Source organism: Giraffa tippelskirchi, chromosome 10, assembly GCF_054371585.1.
Source record: "Giraffa tippelskirchi isolate mGirTip1 chromosome 10, T2T-mGirTip1v1.2.pri, whole genome shotgun sequence".
NCBI lineage: Eukaryota > Metazoa > Chordata > Mammalia > Artiodactyla > Giraffidae > Giraffa > Giraffa tippelskirchi.
The window spans coordinates 132,218,646-132,236,103 of NC_137284.1; the positions used below are offsets into that span (position 1 = coordinate 132,218,646).

Sequence of the window (17,458 nt, forward strand, 5' to 3'; positions counted from 1 at the left end):
GCTTACCTCTGTTCTTGGTGAGGAGACAGACAGCACTGACTGCTGTGCTCATCCACAAGGGTAAATGTGCTCAGATTTTTACGGAATAGTGGAGAGTGGCTGAGATGACAGGGACTATTCATGCACCTTTGTAATGCCACTAGCAGGCTTTTCTTTTTGGTAGCACCTGTCATGTGTTTTGGTATATATGTGATGTGCTAGGTGTATTATTTATTTTGGTAACAGCAATAATAATGGTTATTAATGATGACTCTTATTGTGTAGATGTAAGAAACCTGCTAACAACCAAAGTAGGTTTGATGCCGAGAAATACTCCTGTTAAGTATTGCTTCTTTGGCTTTTGGTAACTACTCTTCCTTCTCTTTTGTGAAATAGAAGCCTTTTTGGCCATACTAATATTTAAAAACCTAACGTTGTAAAAAGATCTGGAATCTATACTAATAATTTGTTCTGCTACTATTTGTTTTAAAATGTGACTTTCTTATATGCCTCTTGCCTGTTATATAATCCAATTTAAAAGACTGAAAAGAAGTCATATTTGACAGGTCAGAGAAACATTCCAGTCATACTTAGTAGACTTTTTTTCCACTGGTTGCAAAGAGGCAAGCAAATAAAAAAGAGAGGAAGACAAAATAATGCAACATACAGCACACACGAAGGCTTGAGTTAGTCTGACGTGCTGATAAAGCACACGGAGACCTCAGAATCCATGGAGACCTCATGCAGGCTCCCTCTCAGGGCACACAGTGTGGTGGTAAACTGAGGCACAGTGCCACCATTAGACCTGGCTTCTCTGTACTATCACTGTGCTTAGTATTTCATTTCCACCAAGACAACTGCCTATGGGTCACACATTTACATTAAAAACTTGGGGGGAGAGGGGAGGGGTTTCCTAGGGAAGTTTTAATGTCAGCAGGTCTGTGAATCATTAAATGGTCTTTGGGTTTCCATTTCTTTTATGTTCTTCTTTCCTTTCATATAGAAGAGGGTGTAGACATGACATGATTTTATTAATAATGACAACAGGAACACCTTCCATTTATTTGGTATGTACTATGTGTCTGGTGTAATAGTGGAAAAGGAACTTTATCCTCATAGGTTCTGCAACTGGGGCCTGAGAATTCAACTGGCAAAAACCAGATTAACAGGAGAAAAGCATACAAACTTTATTGAATATTTTTACATGCACATGGAAGCTTCCATAGCAAAAAGGGAGACCCAAAGGAGAAGTTAGGATCAAGAGTTTAAAGATCTTTTCAACAGAGAATGATAATTTATAAAGGAGTGACAAAGACAAAGAGAAAGAGCTTTGATGAGCAGTAAATTGTGACAAAGAAATTGGGCAAAGTCGCATTGCTCCCAAGTTGAGAAGCCAGATTCCAGGCCTGCTGGTCCTCACATAGAAAACTAAGTTGCTTAGTCCAGTAGTTTATTCATTTACAGACATGAAAGAGCCCTGAGACAGCTCAGAATTCTGTTGTGGTTGCTGAAGAGGTTAAAGAGAATTAATAACTTCCCCAAGACCACACAATTAGAAAACAGCTGCACTGTGGATGCAGTATCCAGGTGTGTCAGAGTGAAAGCTTTTGAGTATCAAAGTGGTTTGATCCATTCCACAGTAAAAAATACATCTTACACTGTGACCCTGTGCACACATGTATAATATATATAGCAAAGGTTTGTAAATTCATACTCGTGCTTACTGTATGGGGGTGTAGTACTTTCTGTGTTTCCTATTCTGTCCCATTGTATTCTATCTTATTGTATTCCACTCTATTATTATCTATTTCACTTATTTTCTTTAAATGCTCATTCCAACCAATTAAATCAATTCCGAGGTCCTGTGACAGTTTGTGACCTACAGTTTGGGGGGAAAATGTTAGGGATAAGCCTACTCAACATCACTTTCTTAGATAATCATGTTCACAGTTACCCTGCATTTGTGCCTAAAATGCACAGACTACTTAGGTGATTTAGTTTCTGCTCTGAAATGCTCTATGAGTAGATTTTGACCAGCGACCATCTCAGTGCAGAGATTAGCTGTGCTCCTATGGAAGCACTGAGTGAGCTCTTGTATTACCTTCAACTGGTAGTCTGTGATCTTCGTTGAGGCAAACGATCAGCAGTCTCACAATCTACAGGTGGAGAGAAAAGAGAAATTGTAAATGCAACTTTTACTGAATTTCTACAATTTGAAGTGAATTTTGCTAGGTATGACTCTTCCTTTTTCATTAACCACATTCTTTAAAGGAGACTTAGATCACTGCAGTCAATGTTACAGGAAATCAATGCTGAATACTCTTTGGAAGGACTGAAGCTGAAGCTCCAATACTTAGGCCACATGATGCGAATATCTGACTGAGTGGAAAAGACCCTGATGTTGGGAAAGACTGACGGCAGAAGGAGGAGAGGGCAACAGAATATGAGATGGTTGGATGGCATCACCGATTCAATGGACATGAACTTGGGCAAACTCCAGGAGGTGGTGAGGGACAGGGAAGCCTGGCATGCTGCAGTCCATGGGGTCACGAAGAGTCTGACACAACTTGGTGACTGAACAATAATAGATTACTGCTACTACCCTCAAAATTCTCTGTATTGTCTAACAGTCTCAGTAGCTATGGTAAACATACCTTTGGTGTTCTTGGACTAGGAATTCACAATTCCTATTTTTTTCTAGAGATATCCTTAATGTAACTACATATATTGGCTTTTATGGGCTCCTATAAGACAAAAGGAAATGGCAACCCACTCCAGTATTCTTGCCTGGAGAATCCCATGGACAGAGGAACCTGGAGGGCTCTAGTCCATGGCGTTGCAAGAGTCGGACACGACTTAGTGACTAAACCACCACATAAGTCAAAAACAATTCTCTCTAAACTAGTTACAGCTATCTTTCTTACAGTTTGGAGGTAAATTCAAATGAGCCATGATAAGCAAGATTGAATGATATAGGTAAGACAGAGGAAATAACACTACACTTCAGATATACAGAGCTTCTAGTGAAGAATACTTCATAGGTATCATTTCACACATCATTCCTGCAACCTGGGGTTAGTATTACCAGTATATATATATATATATATACATATATATATGTATATAATTGTATTTATTTGGCTGCCTTGGGTCTTAGCTGAAGCTTGTAGACTTAATTGCTGCTCAGCATGTGGAATTTTAGTTCCCCAACCAGGGACTGAACTCACGTCTACTGCATTGCAAGGTGGACTCTTAGCTACTGGACCACCAAGGAAGTCCCATACCAATGTATTCTTAAAGAGTTGAGTGATACCTAAAAATTGAATCATTTAAACTATCCAGTCATTGGATAATAAAGCTGTAAATGGAAATAAATGCTCAATCTTTTTCTGGATCTAGATGCCTTAATCTTTGAAGTCACCAGCCTTCACCATTGACAAGTGGAAGACTTGGTTAAGACAGAAAGAAATGTTAAAGTAAATGTAAGAAGTAGAGAGAAAAAGTCTTTGTAAAGGAAAACACCAATAAATATTTCTACTGCTGATCTATGTGCTGTATTCTAATCTTGGACTATATCACATCACTAACTAGAGATAACGGTGGCGATTTGGAGCATTTCTGAAAGAGTAAGATTACATTTAAAGGTCCTGCTAATTGTAACCTCAGGGACGCGGGAGCCTGGTGGGGTGCTGTCTATGGGGTTCCACAGAGTCAGACATGACTGAAGTGACTTAGCAGCATCAGCAAGATATATTTTACTTTCCATATAACAAGATAAAATGTAGCTACTGTTACTTAATGATAATTTGTCACATCCTCAACTCTTTATCTTGTTAATGTTTAATATATGACAAATTGAGTTTTTTAATTTATCTTTTAATTGGAGGATAATTGCTTTACAATGTTGTGTTGGTTTCTGTCATACAATAAGGAAATTAGCCATAATTACACATATATCACCTTGCTCTTGAGCCTCCCTTTCCTCCCTCCATCCCATCTCTCTAGGTCACCATAGAGAATCAGGTTGGGCTCCCTGCGTTATATAACAACTCACCAGCTATCCATCTTACACCCGATAGTGTATATATGTTGATGCTACTTTCTCCATACACCCCACTCTCTCCTTCTCCCACTGTGTCCACAAGTCCATTCTTATCATCTGCGTCTCCATTCCTTCCATGCAAATAGCTTCATAAATATCATTTTTCTAATTTCCATATATATGTATGATATTTGTTTTTCTCTGACTTACTTCACTTGAAATACGCTGTAGGTTCATCCACCTCATTAGAACTGACTCAAACTCATTCTTTGTAAGGCTGAGTAATATTTCACTGTATATACATATCTTCTTTATCCATTCATCTGTCGATGGACACCTAGAGTGCTTCCATGCCCTAGCTATTGCAAACAGTACTGCTGTGAACACTGGGATACATGTGTCTTTTTCAATTATGGTTTTCTCAGGCTTATATGCCAAGTAGTGGGATTGCTGTGTCATCAGTTCACTTCAGTTCAGTCATGTCCAACTCTTTGCGACCCCATGGACTGCAGCACGCCAGGCTTCCCTGTCCATCGCCAACTCCTGGAGCTTGCTCAACTCATGTCCATCTGTCAGCGATGCAAGCCATCCATCTCATCCTCTGCCTTCCCCTTCTCCTCCTGCCTCCAATCTTTCCCAGCATCATGGTCTTTTCCAATGAGTCAGTTCTTCACATTAGTGGCCAAAGTACTGGAGCTTCAGCTTCAGCATCAGCCTTTTCAATGAATATTCAGGACTGATTTCATTTAGGATGGACTGGCTGGATCTCCTTGCAGTCCAAGGGACTCTCAAGAGTCTTTTCCAACACCACAATTCAAAAGAATCAACTCTTCAGCACTCAACTTTCTTATGGCCCAACTCTCACATCCATGCGTGACTATTGGAAAAACCATAGCTTTGACTAGACAGACTTTTGTCTGCAAAGTAATGGCTCTGCTTTTTAATATGCTGTCTAGGCTTCTCATAGCTTTGCTTCCAAGGATAAAACGTCTTTTAATTTCATGGCTGCAGTCACCAACTGCAGTGATTTTGGAGCCAAGAAAATAAAGTCTGTCACTATTTCTATTGTTTCCCCATCTGTTCACTATGAAGTGATGGTACTGGATGTCATGACCTTAGTTTTCTGAATGTTGAGCTATAAGCCAACTTTTTCCCTCTCCTCTTTCACTTTCTTCAAGAGGCTCTTTAGTTCTTCACTTTCTGCCATAAGGGTGGTGTCATCTGCATATCTGAGGTTATTGATATTTCTCCCAGCAATCTTGATTCCAACTTGTGCTTTATCCAGCCTGGCATTTTGCATGATGTACTCTGCATAAAGTTAAATAAGCAAGGTGACGATATACAGCCTTGATCTACTCCTTTCTCAAGAATTTTTTTAAAGGAATTTCCATACTGTTCTCCATAGTGGCTGTAGATACACTGAATATTATCTAATAGATAACTTGCCTTTGGGAGAATGTGCTGTGCTGTGCTTGGTTGCTCAGTCGTGTCTGATTCTAAGTGACCCCCATGGCCTGTAGCCCACCAGGCTCCTCTGTCCACAGGGATTCTCCAGGCTTGGAGATTACTGGAGTGGATTGCCATGCCTTCCTCCAGGGGATCTTCCCAATCCAGGTCTCCTGCATTGCAGGTGAATTCTTTACTGACGGAGCCGCCAGGGAAGCCAGGGAGAACGGTAGGACAGTAAAACTGATGCAGTGAAACTTAGGGAAAGGAAAAAAATAACTTGATAAAAGGATTAACAGACAGATAGATTCACTTATTCACCCACTCAATTAAGTACTGAGGGACCTCCTACTACATGACAGGCACAGTACTGGAAATTGGAACATAATAGTGAATTTACAGTTTGTGAGGGAGGCAGACATTTCAAATTTGAACAGAAACTGTGGCTGGTGCTAAGAAATAAGTACAATTTTTCTGACCGCTTTGGTACACTTAAAATAGCCTTGGTGGCAATCAGAGATTAACACTTCAGTAGTCAGATCTGTTAATATTTGGAAAGGCTGCATAGTGGGAGCAGTCATATAGAGTTATATCTCTAGGCTTGTAATAGAGATTTTTAAAATCTAAGAAAGATTAATATGAGAGGTACACACCAGGATCTCACTGGAATAAGACATATAGAATACCCATATAGAATTAATTCTGTCTGTGAGAACCTGTAACTCCCCAAACTTCTCCTTCAAAGGAATAGGAACTTTCATGTACACTCAAAAATTTGTTTTATTTTTGTTTACATATTGGCTGAAAAGTTGGCCTAGACTGGATTGTCACACATTCCTGCTGGGAAGTCATCTAGTTGCTTGAGACTTTAGCCATGGTTTTGCTTTCACAAAAGCAAAGCATGGTTATACATTCTTATGGTGGACTGCAGAACGTGGCTTTTTAGGGTGATAAATGTTAAATCACTTAAAATTCTGACAACATTTTTGAACTGGTCCTCTATTCTAAGAAAAAAATTCAGTCTGCATCCTGGGGGCTCCATGTAGAAGCCTGATATCTCTGTAGGCTTCAGATATCTTAAACAGATATGATGAAAACATCTGTTTGTTGTATTGTCTTTTGAAGCTGAGCTCATCTTTTTCTTTAACAGTATTTATCTTCACCTTTAGTAAATGCACTCACGTACATTTAATGCTATTGGGTCCATCTTGACTTTGGAGAAAGGAAATTTATGAATAGACAGATGTTTTCTGTTTATGTTAGACTATAGTGACCATTTGGACCTCTGCTATAATCCCATATGTAGAAGATTTAGTAACTGGGACTTTGATGACTCAGAGAAATAAAACCCAAAAGTCATCTGACACATCAAGGGAGGAGAAACAATGCTTATGGTTAACAGGAGGCCAAGTGCAAACTCATAGCCCACATTATATCTATTTTACTGTTGTGAATTTCATTGTGCAAAGCACTGGTAAGATTGGAGGTGTTCATTATTCTTCCTGAACTTGAACTTGACTGGTATTGTCCAGAAGGGGAAACTATTCATTGCTACCCCACTTGAGTTTTTGTGTGTGGACAGGTAATAAAATTGACACAAGACAGATTAACAGGAGAAAAATTAATTTAATTTCATGTACACAAGAGATCATAAAATGAAGCTTAGTGATCAAAAGTGGGCAGCTTTTATATCTTTTATGTAAAGAATAAATTTGGGAGCATTGGATAGGACAAAGAAGTTTAGGTTTGGAGCCGTAATTAATAAGAAATTAAGGAAAGTTTAGATGTGGGTAGTAAATTATTAGAGAAGGAACAGGGTTTGTGTTATATGGGCTTCTCAAACCTGAAATGAATTATCTCTGGAGATAAAAGAAAGAAAGTGAAGTCGCTCAGTTGTGTCTGACTCTTTGCGACCCCATGGACTGTACCCTACCAGGCTTCTCTGTCCATGGGATTTTCCAGGCAAGAATACTGGAGGGGGTTGCCATTTCCTTCTCCAGGGGATCTTCCCAACTCAGGGATCGAACCTGGGTCTCCCACATTGCAGGCAGACGCTTTACCATCTGAGCCACCAGGTAATTAAGATGTCTCTATTAGCAGCCTTCACAGGGGAGATTTATTTCCTGTATTCAGGGAGACAAAGAAGGATCAGAGGGTTTATATATGCCCTGCTTTCCAAGGAACTTTAATTAGAAATAATCAATATGCAGCTTTGGCATCTTTGGGGGCAGGCTGTGTGCCCTGAACTCCAACCTGCTAAGCCCCCTTTGCCCATCAGTACCAGGCAGCTGAGGCGCTGGAGCCACAGAAGAACCAGCCCTGGTCCCAGATTTACGTGATGGAATGTTGGTGGGATGACTGCAAGTCCAGTGTCACAGCACTCAGCCTAGGATCTGACAGGAGCACCCCCTGGGGAAGCTACTGGGCTTCTAATTAGCCTCTAGAATTTAGAGACTCTTCATGCTTTATTCCACTGTTCAATTACTGCATTTCAGTCATATCTGGGTGTGTCAGGAAGTCATGCTTGGCTACAGAAGACATTACTTGTCTTCTGAGTAATGTTTGACTTCTGGCTTATGGATGCTACACTTCGTTTTTATTCTATTTGAACATCGTCATTTTAAAGTGTCACCACAAGCCATGATTTTGAGTTTACTGAAATTTCAGATACATCAAAGTCATCCATCTCATTAACTGATTAACTCACTCTGCATCCACAAAAGGGGCTGACAAAGATTCTCCACTGGACCATACATGTCAGGCTCACTGAGGTCTCTTTTCGCCATTGCCTCAAACCTTGGGCTTCTTCTGCAGCCTTCCTTGTAGAGTCCAATTCTAGCAGGAACCCTCTGAAGGCAATTTTCCACAAAACCCCATCCTCCTTCTCTGATCCCCTGGACGTGTAGAAGCTCTCTCATCTGCCACCATCCTCCACGTGATCTCTGACCACCTGGCCTGCATTCAGCAAGAATCCTGTCAGGTGACTTTAGCCAGAATCTCCCCTCACCCATTTCCTTTAGTAATTTTCTACCCACTTGACCACCCTCAGCCCTCTGTTTCTCGGTTATAAATTCTCAGATTCCTTGCTGTATTCAGAAATTGAGCCCAGTTGTATACAGGGGTCTCTTTTCCCCTATTGCAGTAGTTTGTCTTCATAAAATATGTTTTTACTGCTTTAAAAACAAATGTCTTGTTCTGGTTTTAGTTTGGTAGTTCTCTGGCTTCTGGATGATACATTTTGGTTCTTGCTTAAACATCTTCATTTTAAAGTGTCACCGTAAGCCATGATTTTGAGCTTACTGAAATTCAAAGTATGTCGTTCATTCCTTTAACAACTAATTCCTGTGTGTATCTATTGCGTATCAACTAGTGGCTTAGAAAGTTGACAATAACCTAATCCTACAGTTAAAGGTATATTATGTACCTCTTTTACAAGGCCTCTGGATTCTACAGAGGCATCTTTGCAGCCAAAGATGGAGAAGCTCTATACAGTCAGCAAAAACAAGACCAGGAGCTGACTGTGGCTCAGATCATGAACTCCTTATTGTTAAATTCAGACTTAAATTGAAGAAAGTAGGGAAAACCACTAGACTATTCACGTATGACCTAAATCAAATCCCTTATGATTATACAGTGGAAGTGAGAAACAGATTTAAGAGACTAGATCTGATAGACAGGGTGCCGGATGAACTACGGACAGAGGTTCGTGACACTGTACAGGAGACAGGGATCAAGACCATCCCCATGGAAAAGAAATGCAAAAAAGCAAAATGGCTGTCTGAGGAGGCCTTACAAATAGCTGTGAAAAGAAGAGAAGCAAAAAGCAAAAGAGAAAGGAAAGATATTCCCATTTGAATGCAGAGTTCCAAAGAATAGCAAGGAGAGATAAGAAAGGCTTCCTCAGCGATCAATGCAAAGAAATAGAGGAAAATAACAGAATGTGAAAGACTAGAGATCTCTTCAAGAAGATGAGAGATACAAAGGGAACATTTCATGAAAAGATGGGCTCGATAAAGGACAGAAATGGTATGGACCTAACAGAAGTAGAAGATATTAAGAAGAGGTGGCAAGAATACACTGAAGAACTGTACAAAAAAGATCTTCACGACCCAGATAATCACTATGGTGTGATCACTCACCTAGAGCCAGACATCCTGGAATGTGAAGTCAAGTGGGGCTTAGAAAGCATCACTACGAACAAAGCTACTGGAGGTGATGGAATTCTAGTTGAGCTATTTCACATCCTGAAAGATGATGCTGTGAAAGTGCTGCACTCAATATGCCAGCAAATTTGGAAAACTCATCAGTGGCTACAGGACTGGAAAACGTCAGTTTTTATTCCATCCCTAAGAAAGGCAATGCCAAAGAATGCTCAAACTACTGCACAATTGCACTCATCTCACACACTAGTAAAGTAATGCTCAAAATTCTCCAAGCCAGCCTTCAGCAATATGTGAACCGTGAACTTCCAGATGTTCAAGCTGGTTTTAGAAAAGGCAGAGGAACCAGAGATCAAATTGCCAACATCTGCTGGATCATCGAAAAAGCAAGAGAGTTCCAGAAAAACATCTGTTTCTCCTTTATTGACTATGCCAAAGCCTTTGACTGTGTGCATCACAATAAACTGTGGAAAATTCTGAAAGTGATGGGAACACCAGACAACCTGATCTGTCTCTTGAGAAACTTGTATGCAGGCCAGGAAGCAACAGTTAGAAGTGGACATGGAACAACAGACTGGTTCCAAATAGGAAAAGGAGTACATCAAGGCTGTATATTGTCACCCTATTTATTTAACTTATATGCAGAGTACATCATGAGAAACACTGGGCTGGAAGAAGCACAAGCTGGAATCAAGATTGCCGGCAGAAATATCAATAACCTCAGATATGCAGATGACACCACGCTTATGGCAGAAAGTGAAGAGGAACTAAAGAGCTTCTTGATGAAAGTGAAAGAGAAGAGTGAAAAAGCTGGCTTAAAGCTCAACATTCAGAAAACTAAGATCATGGCATCTGGTCCCATCACTTCATGGGAAATAGATGGGGAAACAGTGGAAACAGTGTCAGACTTTATTTTTTGGGGCTCGAAAATCACTGCAGATGGTGATTTCAGCCATGAGATTAAAAGATGCTTACTCCTCGGAAAGGAAATTTATGACCAACCTAGACAGCATATTAAAAAGCAGAGACATTACTTGCCAACAAAGGTCCGTCTAGTCAAGGCTATGGTTTTTCCAGTAGTCATGTATGGATGTGACAGTTGGACTGTGAAGAAAGCTGAGCGCTGAAGAATTGATTCTTTTGAACTGTGGTGCTGGAGAAGAATCTTGAGAGTCCCTTGGACTGCAAGGAGATCCAGACAGTCCATCCTAAAGGATATTGGTCCTGGGTGTTCATTGGAAGGACTGATGTTGAAGCTGAAACTCCAATACTTTGGTCACCTCATGCGAAGAGTTGACTCATTGGAAAAGACCCTAATGCTGGGAAGGATTGGGGGCAGGAGGAGAAGGGGATGACAGAGGATGAGATGGGTGAATGGCATCACTGACTCGATGGACGTGAATTTGGGTAAACTCCGGGAGTTGGTGATGGACAGGAAGACCTGGTGTGCTGCGATTCATGCGGTCGCAAAGAGTCAGACACGACTGAGTGACCGAACTGAACTTAATTCCACAAAGGTATTCTGGACACAGAAAGTCCTTATAAGCACATTTATATTCTTTTCAAAGGGATTTTTGTCTATGAATAAGATGAATTTCTTTCTTATTTTCCATTAAATGCTGTCCTAGGTATTTGCCTCCCAAGCATTTTCCAAAGCCGAAATATTTATATCTTTTACAAAGTAACAATATAACTTTGCTTACAGTTTCAATATTTAGAATTTTCACGTTTAACCATACTGTGGTTTACTGGCTTCTTAGCCATATTACTCCCTGTTTTTATCATGGCACAATAGGACAAAGTTTTATCGCATTAAGTGAGCATGTATAGATTACATCTCTGTGTTCCACTACAGCCATTAAATAAAGTTAGATTTTCAGAACTCCTCTGGAGGAACTTTTTTATTTACTTGGCTCTTCTTTTTCTCCTCTCCCTTCCCATTTTAAGGAGCAGAATTCAGAAAATTAATATTTTCCTTTAGCTAACAAATATCAAATATATATAGCTTTACATTTTGAAAATGTGAAATCTAACTCTTTTTACTAATTTTGTAAGGAGAGATTACCTTTGCAGTGAATGCTGTACTTCCTTGAAATGGGTGCCGTGAGTCCATTCTTCATCTGTATTACACTACAGAAATTTGTCACTATTTAACAAAACACATCAAAATTACTGCAAATGAGAATTTGTTCTATCATTGCATACTTAAACTCAGTTCAAATGCAAATAGCAAAATTCATAGCATTCTTATGCTAATTTACCACCATTGCTAACCCTCTTGGTTAGGAGGCACTTGAGTTTCCAGGATTCAAACACACATATTCAAACATATACACACATGTACAGGCACACACATAAAAGCCCCTTTCCCCCATCATACAATAACATCTCAAAAGATTTAAGTCTTTCTTTAATTGACTGGGCAAAGAGCTGCCTTTTCTCACCCAGTAGGTTAAACACTGCAGAGCTAATAGATTCAAACAGTGTCTGACCTACAGACTTCTTAGAGGAAAACTTTTAAAGGTGCTTCAAAAATAAGTTGTCTGTTAAAATTGTACTGCATAAGCTTATAGGGAAAATGAGGTATGGCTTTTGGTAAAAAAAATGAGAAGTTCCATAATGTGCTGTTTTTAAGACTCACACACCAGGTTTGGGAGGTTATTTGGCATTTAATTGTGCTTGCTAGGGGCTTCCCAGGTGGCACTAGAGGTGAAGAACCCACCTGCCAATGCAGGAGATATAAGAGATGTTTGATCCCTGGGTTGGCAAGATCCCCTGGAGAATGAAATGGTAACCCATTCCAGTATTCTCTTCTGGAGAATCCCATGGACAGAGGAGCCTGGTGGGATACCGTCCATAGCATTGCAAAGAGTTGGACACGACTGAAGCAACTTATCTTGCAGGGGATACACAGATTAAGAATTAGCAATTTCTTTAGCCTTGAGGGTCTCCAGTCTCTGCAAATTTAATCTGTGGGAGATACTGACAAACCTGAGACAAAGTAGGAGAAGGAACGAATAATAAAGAATACTGGTGATGATAATAAAGGAAAAGGGAAAGGAGTCGATGGAAGGCAGCCACAAATGTCATTCACTTCTCCTATTGAATCAAGTTTATTATCTATTTCTGGCCACATTATTTATAAAATATCATGACTTATTCTTATTAACAAGAATTGCTTATGACAATGAAGATGCCAGCCAGTCCAAATATGCTCTTTGCTACTCATAAAGCTCTGGACTTAGGCAATTTCCTTTAACTGGGTCTCAGAAGTGAATGTTGAGAAACTCGAAGTTTCTGCTCTAAATGTAATCCATTTACATTTAGACTATAGTCAGAAACCTCTGATCTGTGATTTCTCAATCTTGCTTTTGTATTTTAGACCTAAAAATGTTTCTGTTTCCTTTATTTTCTCTCACCTATGTATTAACACAGCAGTCTCCCAACTATCTGTCTATTTGCTTGGAGAAATTAAATTCATGTAGATCTCTTCCTAAGGCTTCCCTGGTGGGTCAGCAGTCAAGAATCTACCTGCAATTCAGGAGATGTGCGTTCGATCCCTGGGTCGGGAAGATTGCCTGGAGAAGGGCATGGCTACCCACTCCAGTATTCTTGCCTGGAGAATCCCATGGACAGAGGAATGCCATTCAGGCATTTGTATTGGTAGTTTAAAGGAGTAAGTGTTTCCTCCATTGCTACTTTAGGTGAAGATTTTCTAGATCCTAAGTAAGAAAGTTTATAAGGGTTTAAACTGTGAAAATTTTTAGCTCTTTTACATGTTTTAAACATCAGCAGGGAAAATCCATTTTCTTCAAAGCATGAGACTGTAATGGTTCTTAAGATTTTATTTTATTCTGTCTGTGGTGGTCTCTTTAATTGCTTTTTCAGCAATGGGAATAAATGGATATCTATGGTAAGACCACATGTTCCTGAGAAAAACGTTAAATTCTCATTATACAGTTACATAGCAGTATGCTAGTAATCCAATTCAACATTCTAGTTTCCTCCTAGAATCACAGAACATTTAAACATGTCTTCTTGCAGGTAATTTTTACAAATACCAAATGTTAAATAATACATACCTTAATTTCTTATCCTTGACTCAGACTGTTTCACTGTACCACAAAATGTGCCCTAATATTTCACATTGTGACAATCAAAATCATATAATACAATCTCAACTATAGAAGACTATAAAAGGTCAAAGTTCATATATTCCTTTTCATGAGGTAGGCCAGAACCAATCCTTTTACTGGAAAATAGAAAGTCATAAAATATTTTATTAACTTTAAACACGAATGTACATTACTTTGATATAGTATGGAGCACTGTTAAAATAGCACAACATACCCCTCAAAAGGTGATTTTATTTGATTCAATAGTTTTGAGCCAACTTTTGACTTATTTCCTCTGGCAGAGTGACTTTTACCTCTTCCTCTACCTGCCTTCCTTAAGAAAGGGAAAAAAAATAATGGTAAAATCTCACCATTCCATGAGAGGTTTTTTTTCCATTTTTTGGCAGAATACTAAAAAATGTTCTTTTAAGAAATAACAAATTGAGAGGTTCAACTTGGAATTTATTTTTATTTAACAGTCTTTGCTAAGGCATCGTTTGGCACAGCATTCTGCACAGCTAGGAAGGCACAAGGGAAAACAGCCACCTTCACTTCTCTGTAGCTCCGACAGCGATTTGGAAACATGACACAAGTATTAGTCACTATACAACCTGTATCACACATAAGGGAAAATAATTTTATTAATTCAAACACAGGAGTCTTCCATCTTCAAACACTGAATTAAACTCCCTGCACTTAAAGTTGGGAACTTGACTGTGAAGCTTACAATCTCTTGACATGGAAATGTAGTGTAATGACACATTCTACATTTTTTTTTTTTTTTCATTTACAGATGAAGCAACTTGCAAAACATTCCTAAACACGAAGGATGAATATTTAAATGTAAATCTTCATTATTCATTTTTATCCATCAAAGTGGCTTCATTCCACTCTGTGTTCATATCTTGCATCAAATATTAGGTAAACCAAAGCGTGTAGGAGAATAAAGTGCTTTTCATAGTCATCGCTCTTTGCGATGGGAATGCTAAGGCACCAGCATATCTCCATTAGGAGCTTTCTTGGGTCCAGTGGAACACTCCAGGCAGTGTTCGCCTTCCTTCTGCTTCCATGTTGTTTGGCTCTGGACATCAGAGCACCCCCTCTTATTTCAAACACTTCTTTCCTCTGGGTCTGGAATGCCCCAGTTGAACGTTGTGTTAGCAAAATATTTAAACTGCCTCCAGATCTGAGCCTCTTCTCTGTAAAAGGAAGCCCCAAGAAAAGTGCTACGGGACAGTTTATTAGATTATTTTATGCTGATAGACTTGGCTACTATCCTCGCATAGATGAAAAAACAGGCAGCACTATACATGGAGGAATTCCCCAGTTGGGATCCTTAAAAAATCATTTGGAGAAAGCAAGAAAAGACATTGCCTATTACATACCAAATGACACCCTGGGCTTGGCGGTCATTGACTGGGAAAACTGGAGGCCTACCTGGGCAAGAAACTGGAAACCTAAAGATGTTTACAGGGATGAGTCTGTTGACTTGGTTCTGCAAAAAAATCCGCAACTCAATTTCACAGAGGCTTCCAAGATTGCAAAAGTGGATTTTGAGAAGGCAGGAAAGAGTTTCATGCAAGAGACTTTAAAATTGGGAAAATTACTTCGGCCAAATTACTTATGGGGTTATTATCTTTTTCCTGATTGTTACAATCATAATTATAACCATCCTACTTACAATGGAAGTTGCTCTGATTTAGAAAAAAGGAGAAATGATGATCTCGACTGGTTGTGGAAGGAAAGCACTGCCCTTTTCCCTTCTGTTTATTTGAATATCAAGTTAAAATCTAATCCAAAAGCTGCCCTCTATGTTCGTAATCGTGTCCAGGAAGCTATCCGGTTGTCTAATATAGCGAATGTTGAAAGTCCACTTCCGGTTTTCGTATATGCCCGTCCGGTTTTTACTGATGGGTCTTCAACATACCTTTCTCAGGTAAGTAAATCAAGCAAGGTAAGAAGGCTGTGGAATATTGTCCATAAATGGTGTTTAGTGGAATGGAACATCATTTTTGAAGGGACTAAAATTTAGCTTTAATAATCTTTAGGAATATGCACTCAGGTAGTTCTGCATTGTTATACGAATGTGAAATAAGAATATATTTCATTTTTAATGTAATCATACAGTATCTTAGCAACCATAGAGAGTTGGGTAGTATAGACAATGTATTAATTCAGCTCCTTTTATGGGCCTACAATCTTGTCAATAAAAGTAATTAAAATAGTAGCAGAAAATTCATGTTTTTCTTATAGTAGGACAGTGGTGGCATAAAAGATAGAAATGAATAGTGGAGAAATACTTACATAATTATTGTTGGGTCAGCATTCTTGGCTTTGGCGTTACTGTCCTCTGTATAAACACTTCATTGTATTCCTCCCTGTTAACTCTCCCTATTACCTTTGCCAGGGTGACCTTGTGAACACGATTGGTGAGATCGTTGCTTTAGGTGCCTCTGGGATTATAATGTGGGGAAGTCTCAATCTAAGCCTATCTATGGTAAGTTGAAATAATGAAAATAGATGTGGAAAGGGACGAAAACATTTCTACTTTGAATGTTTATGAGAATTGTTGTGGGATTGAGTAATAAACATGATCTTTGGCACAAAGTAGTTGGTGCTCAATTAATAGTGGTTAAATCAAACTATCAATTGTATGGTTGTGTTGTAAGGCTGTTTTCCAGTGCTGCTGCTGCTGCTAAGTCAGTTCAGTCGTGTCCGACTCTGTCCGGCCCCACAGACGGCAGCCCACCAGGCTCCGCCATCCATAGGATTCTCCAGGCAAGAACACTGGAGTGGGTTGCCATTTCCTTCTCCAGTGCATGAAAGGGAAAAGTGAAAGTGAAGTCGCTCAGTCGTGTCTGACTCTTTGTGACCCCATGGACTGTAGCCTACCAGGCTCCTCTGTCCATGGGATTTTCCAGGCAAGAGTACTGGAGTGGGTTGCCATTGCCTTCCCCATTATTTAGATCTACATAGTATGAATTGTATTCATTTTCTCCTAATGCATTTTCTTTACTTCAAAAAGCCTTAAACCATTCCATCATGACCTACTCCTTTTCTCTCTTTCCTTCTCCGTATCAGGTCTTTATCCTTCACCCATTCAGTATTCTTGACTCAAAGCATGAATAGAACTGTCACATGGATACTGCTGAGTCAGAGCTGAACTTTCCTTCTCTGATTCATGTGGAAATACTAGTAACCTAGGTGCCATGGAGTGTGTCTAATGAAGCTCTTGGTCCAGAGGTTTCATCCTAGGACTTAGGAAGAACAGAATTTACACTCTCAGACCAAAAGAGATTGTTTGATATCTTGTCCTTGAGATAGACTAGCCGTATTTCTCCTTCATTTGTAGAGATATTTAGCTTTTTGAAATTCTTTTCAAGATTATCTGAGCCCTCCTACCTATTTGGTAGATTCTTTTATTTCTGGTTTGATCACCAGTAAAGGGAAATAATATAGACTATAAATTCAGAGAATGGTATATGTCCCTTTTGTAAAATCTATTATATGTCAGGAAATTATTTCAGAATTATAATTCTCCTAAGAATATTCCTAATTTTTATCAGTTGTTTTCTCAAATGTATAAACTCTTTTCTCAAGGATCCCGTTAGTTTTTTGATGGAACCATTTATAAATTCCCCATTTATAATTTTTTTTTAATTGAGAACTTCACACTTACTCTGATGAGGAATGAATCAGGCATTCTCCAATTAGTA

At 39.2% G+C, this 17,458-nt stretch overlaps 2 protein-coding genes and 1 long non-coding RNA gene across 3 annotated transcripts in view; 1 reads left to right on the forward strand and 2 right to left on the reverse strand.

Moving 5' to 3' along the window:
• Positions 1 to 17,458, reverse strand: part of LOC145523580 (uncharacterized) — a 44,405-nt gene that overhangs the window by 16,108 nt on the left and 10,839 nt on the right. The window contains exons 3-5 of the mRNA XM_081534140.1: positions 11,693 to 11,773; positions 5,468 to 5,724; positions 2,081 to 2,135 (exon numbers count right to left, since the gene is read on the reverse strand). Of these exons, the coding sequence (XP_081390266.1) occupies positions 2,081 to 2,135; positions 5,468 to 5,724; positions 11,693 to 11,773 (393 nt within the window). The remainder of the gene's footprint in view (positions 1 to 2,080; positions 2,136 to 5,467; positions 5,725 to 11,692; positions 11,774 to 17,458) is intronic.
• Positions 1 to 17,458, forward strand: part of LOC145523575 (hyaluronidase PH-20-like) — a 23,253-nt gene continuing 5,795 nt past the window's right edge. The window contains exons 1-3 of the mRNA XM_081534134.1: positions 1 to 60; positions 14,536 to 15,678; positions 16,150 to 16,239. Of these exons, the coding sequence (XP_081390260.1) occupies positions 14,719 to 15,678; positions 16,150 to 16,239 (1,050 nt within the window). The 5' untranslated portion in view covers positions 1 to 60; positions 14,536 to 14,718. The remainder of the gene's footprint in view (positions 61 to 14,535; positions 15,679 to 16,149; positions 16,240 to 17,458) is intronic.
• LOC145523582 (uncharacterized) lies at positions 14,184 to 16,700 on the reverse strand. Its single transcript, XR_014066730.1, has 2 exons — positions 16,047 to 16,700; positions 14,184 to 15,705 (listed from the first exon to the last, which is right to left on the reverse strand). It is a non-coding gene; the product is annotated as an uncharacterized LOC145523582 (long non-coding RNA).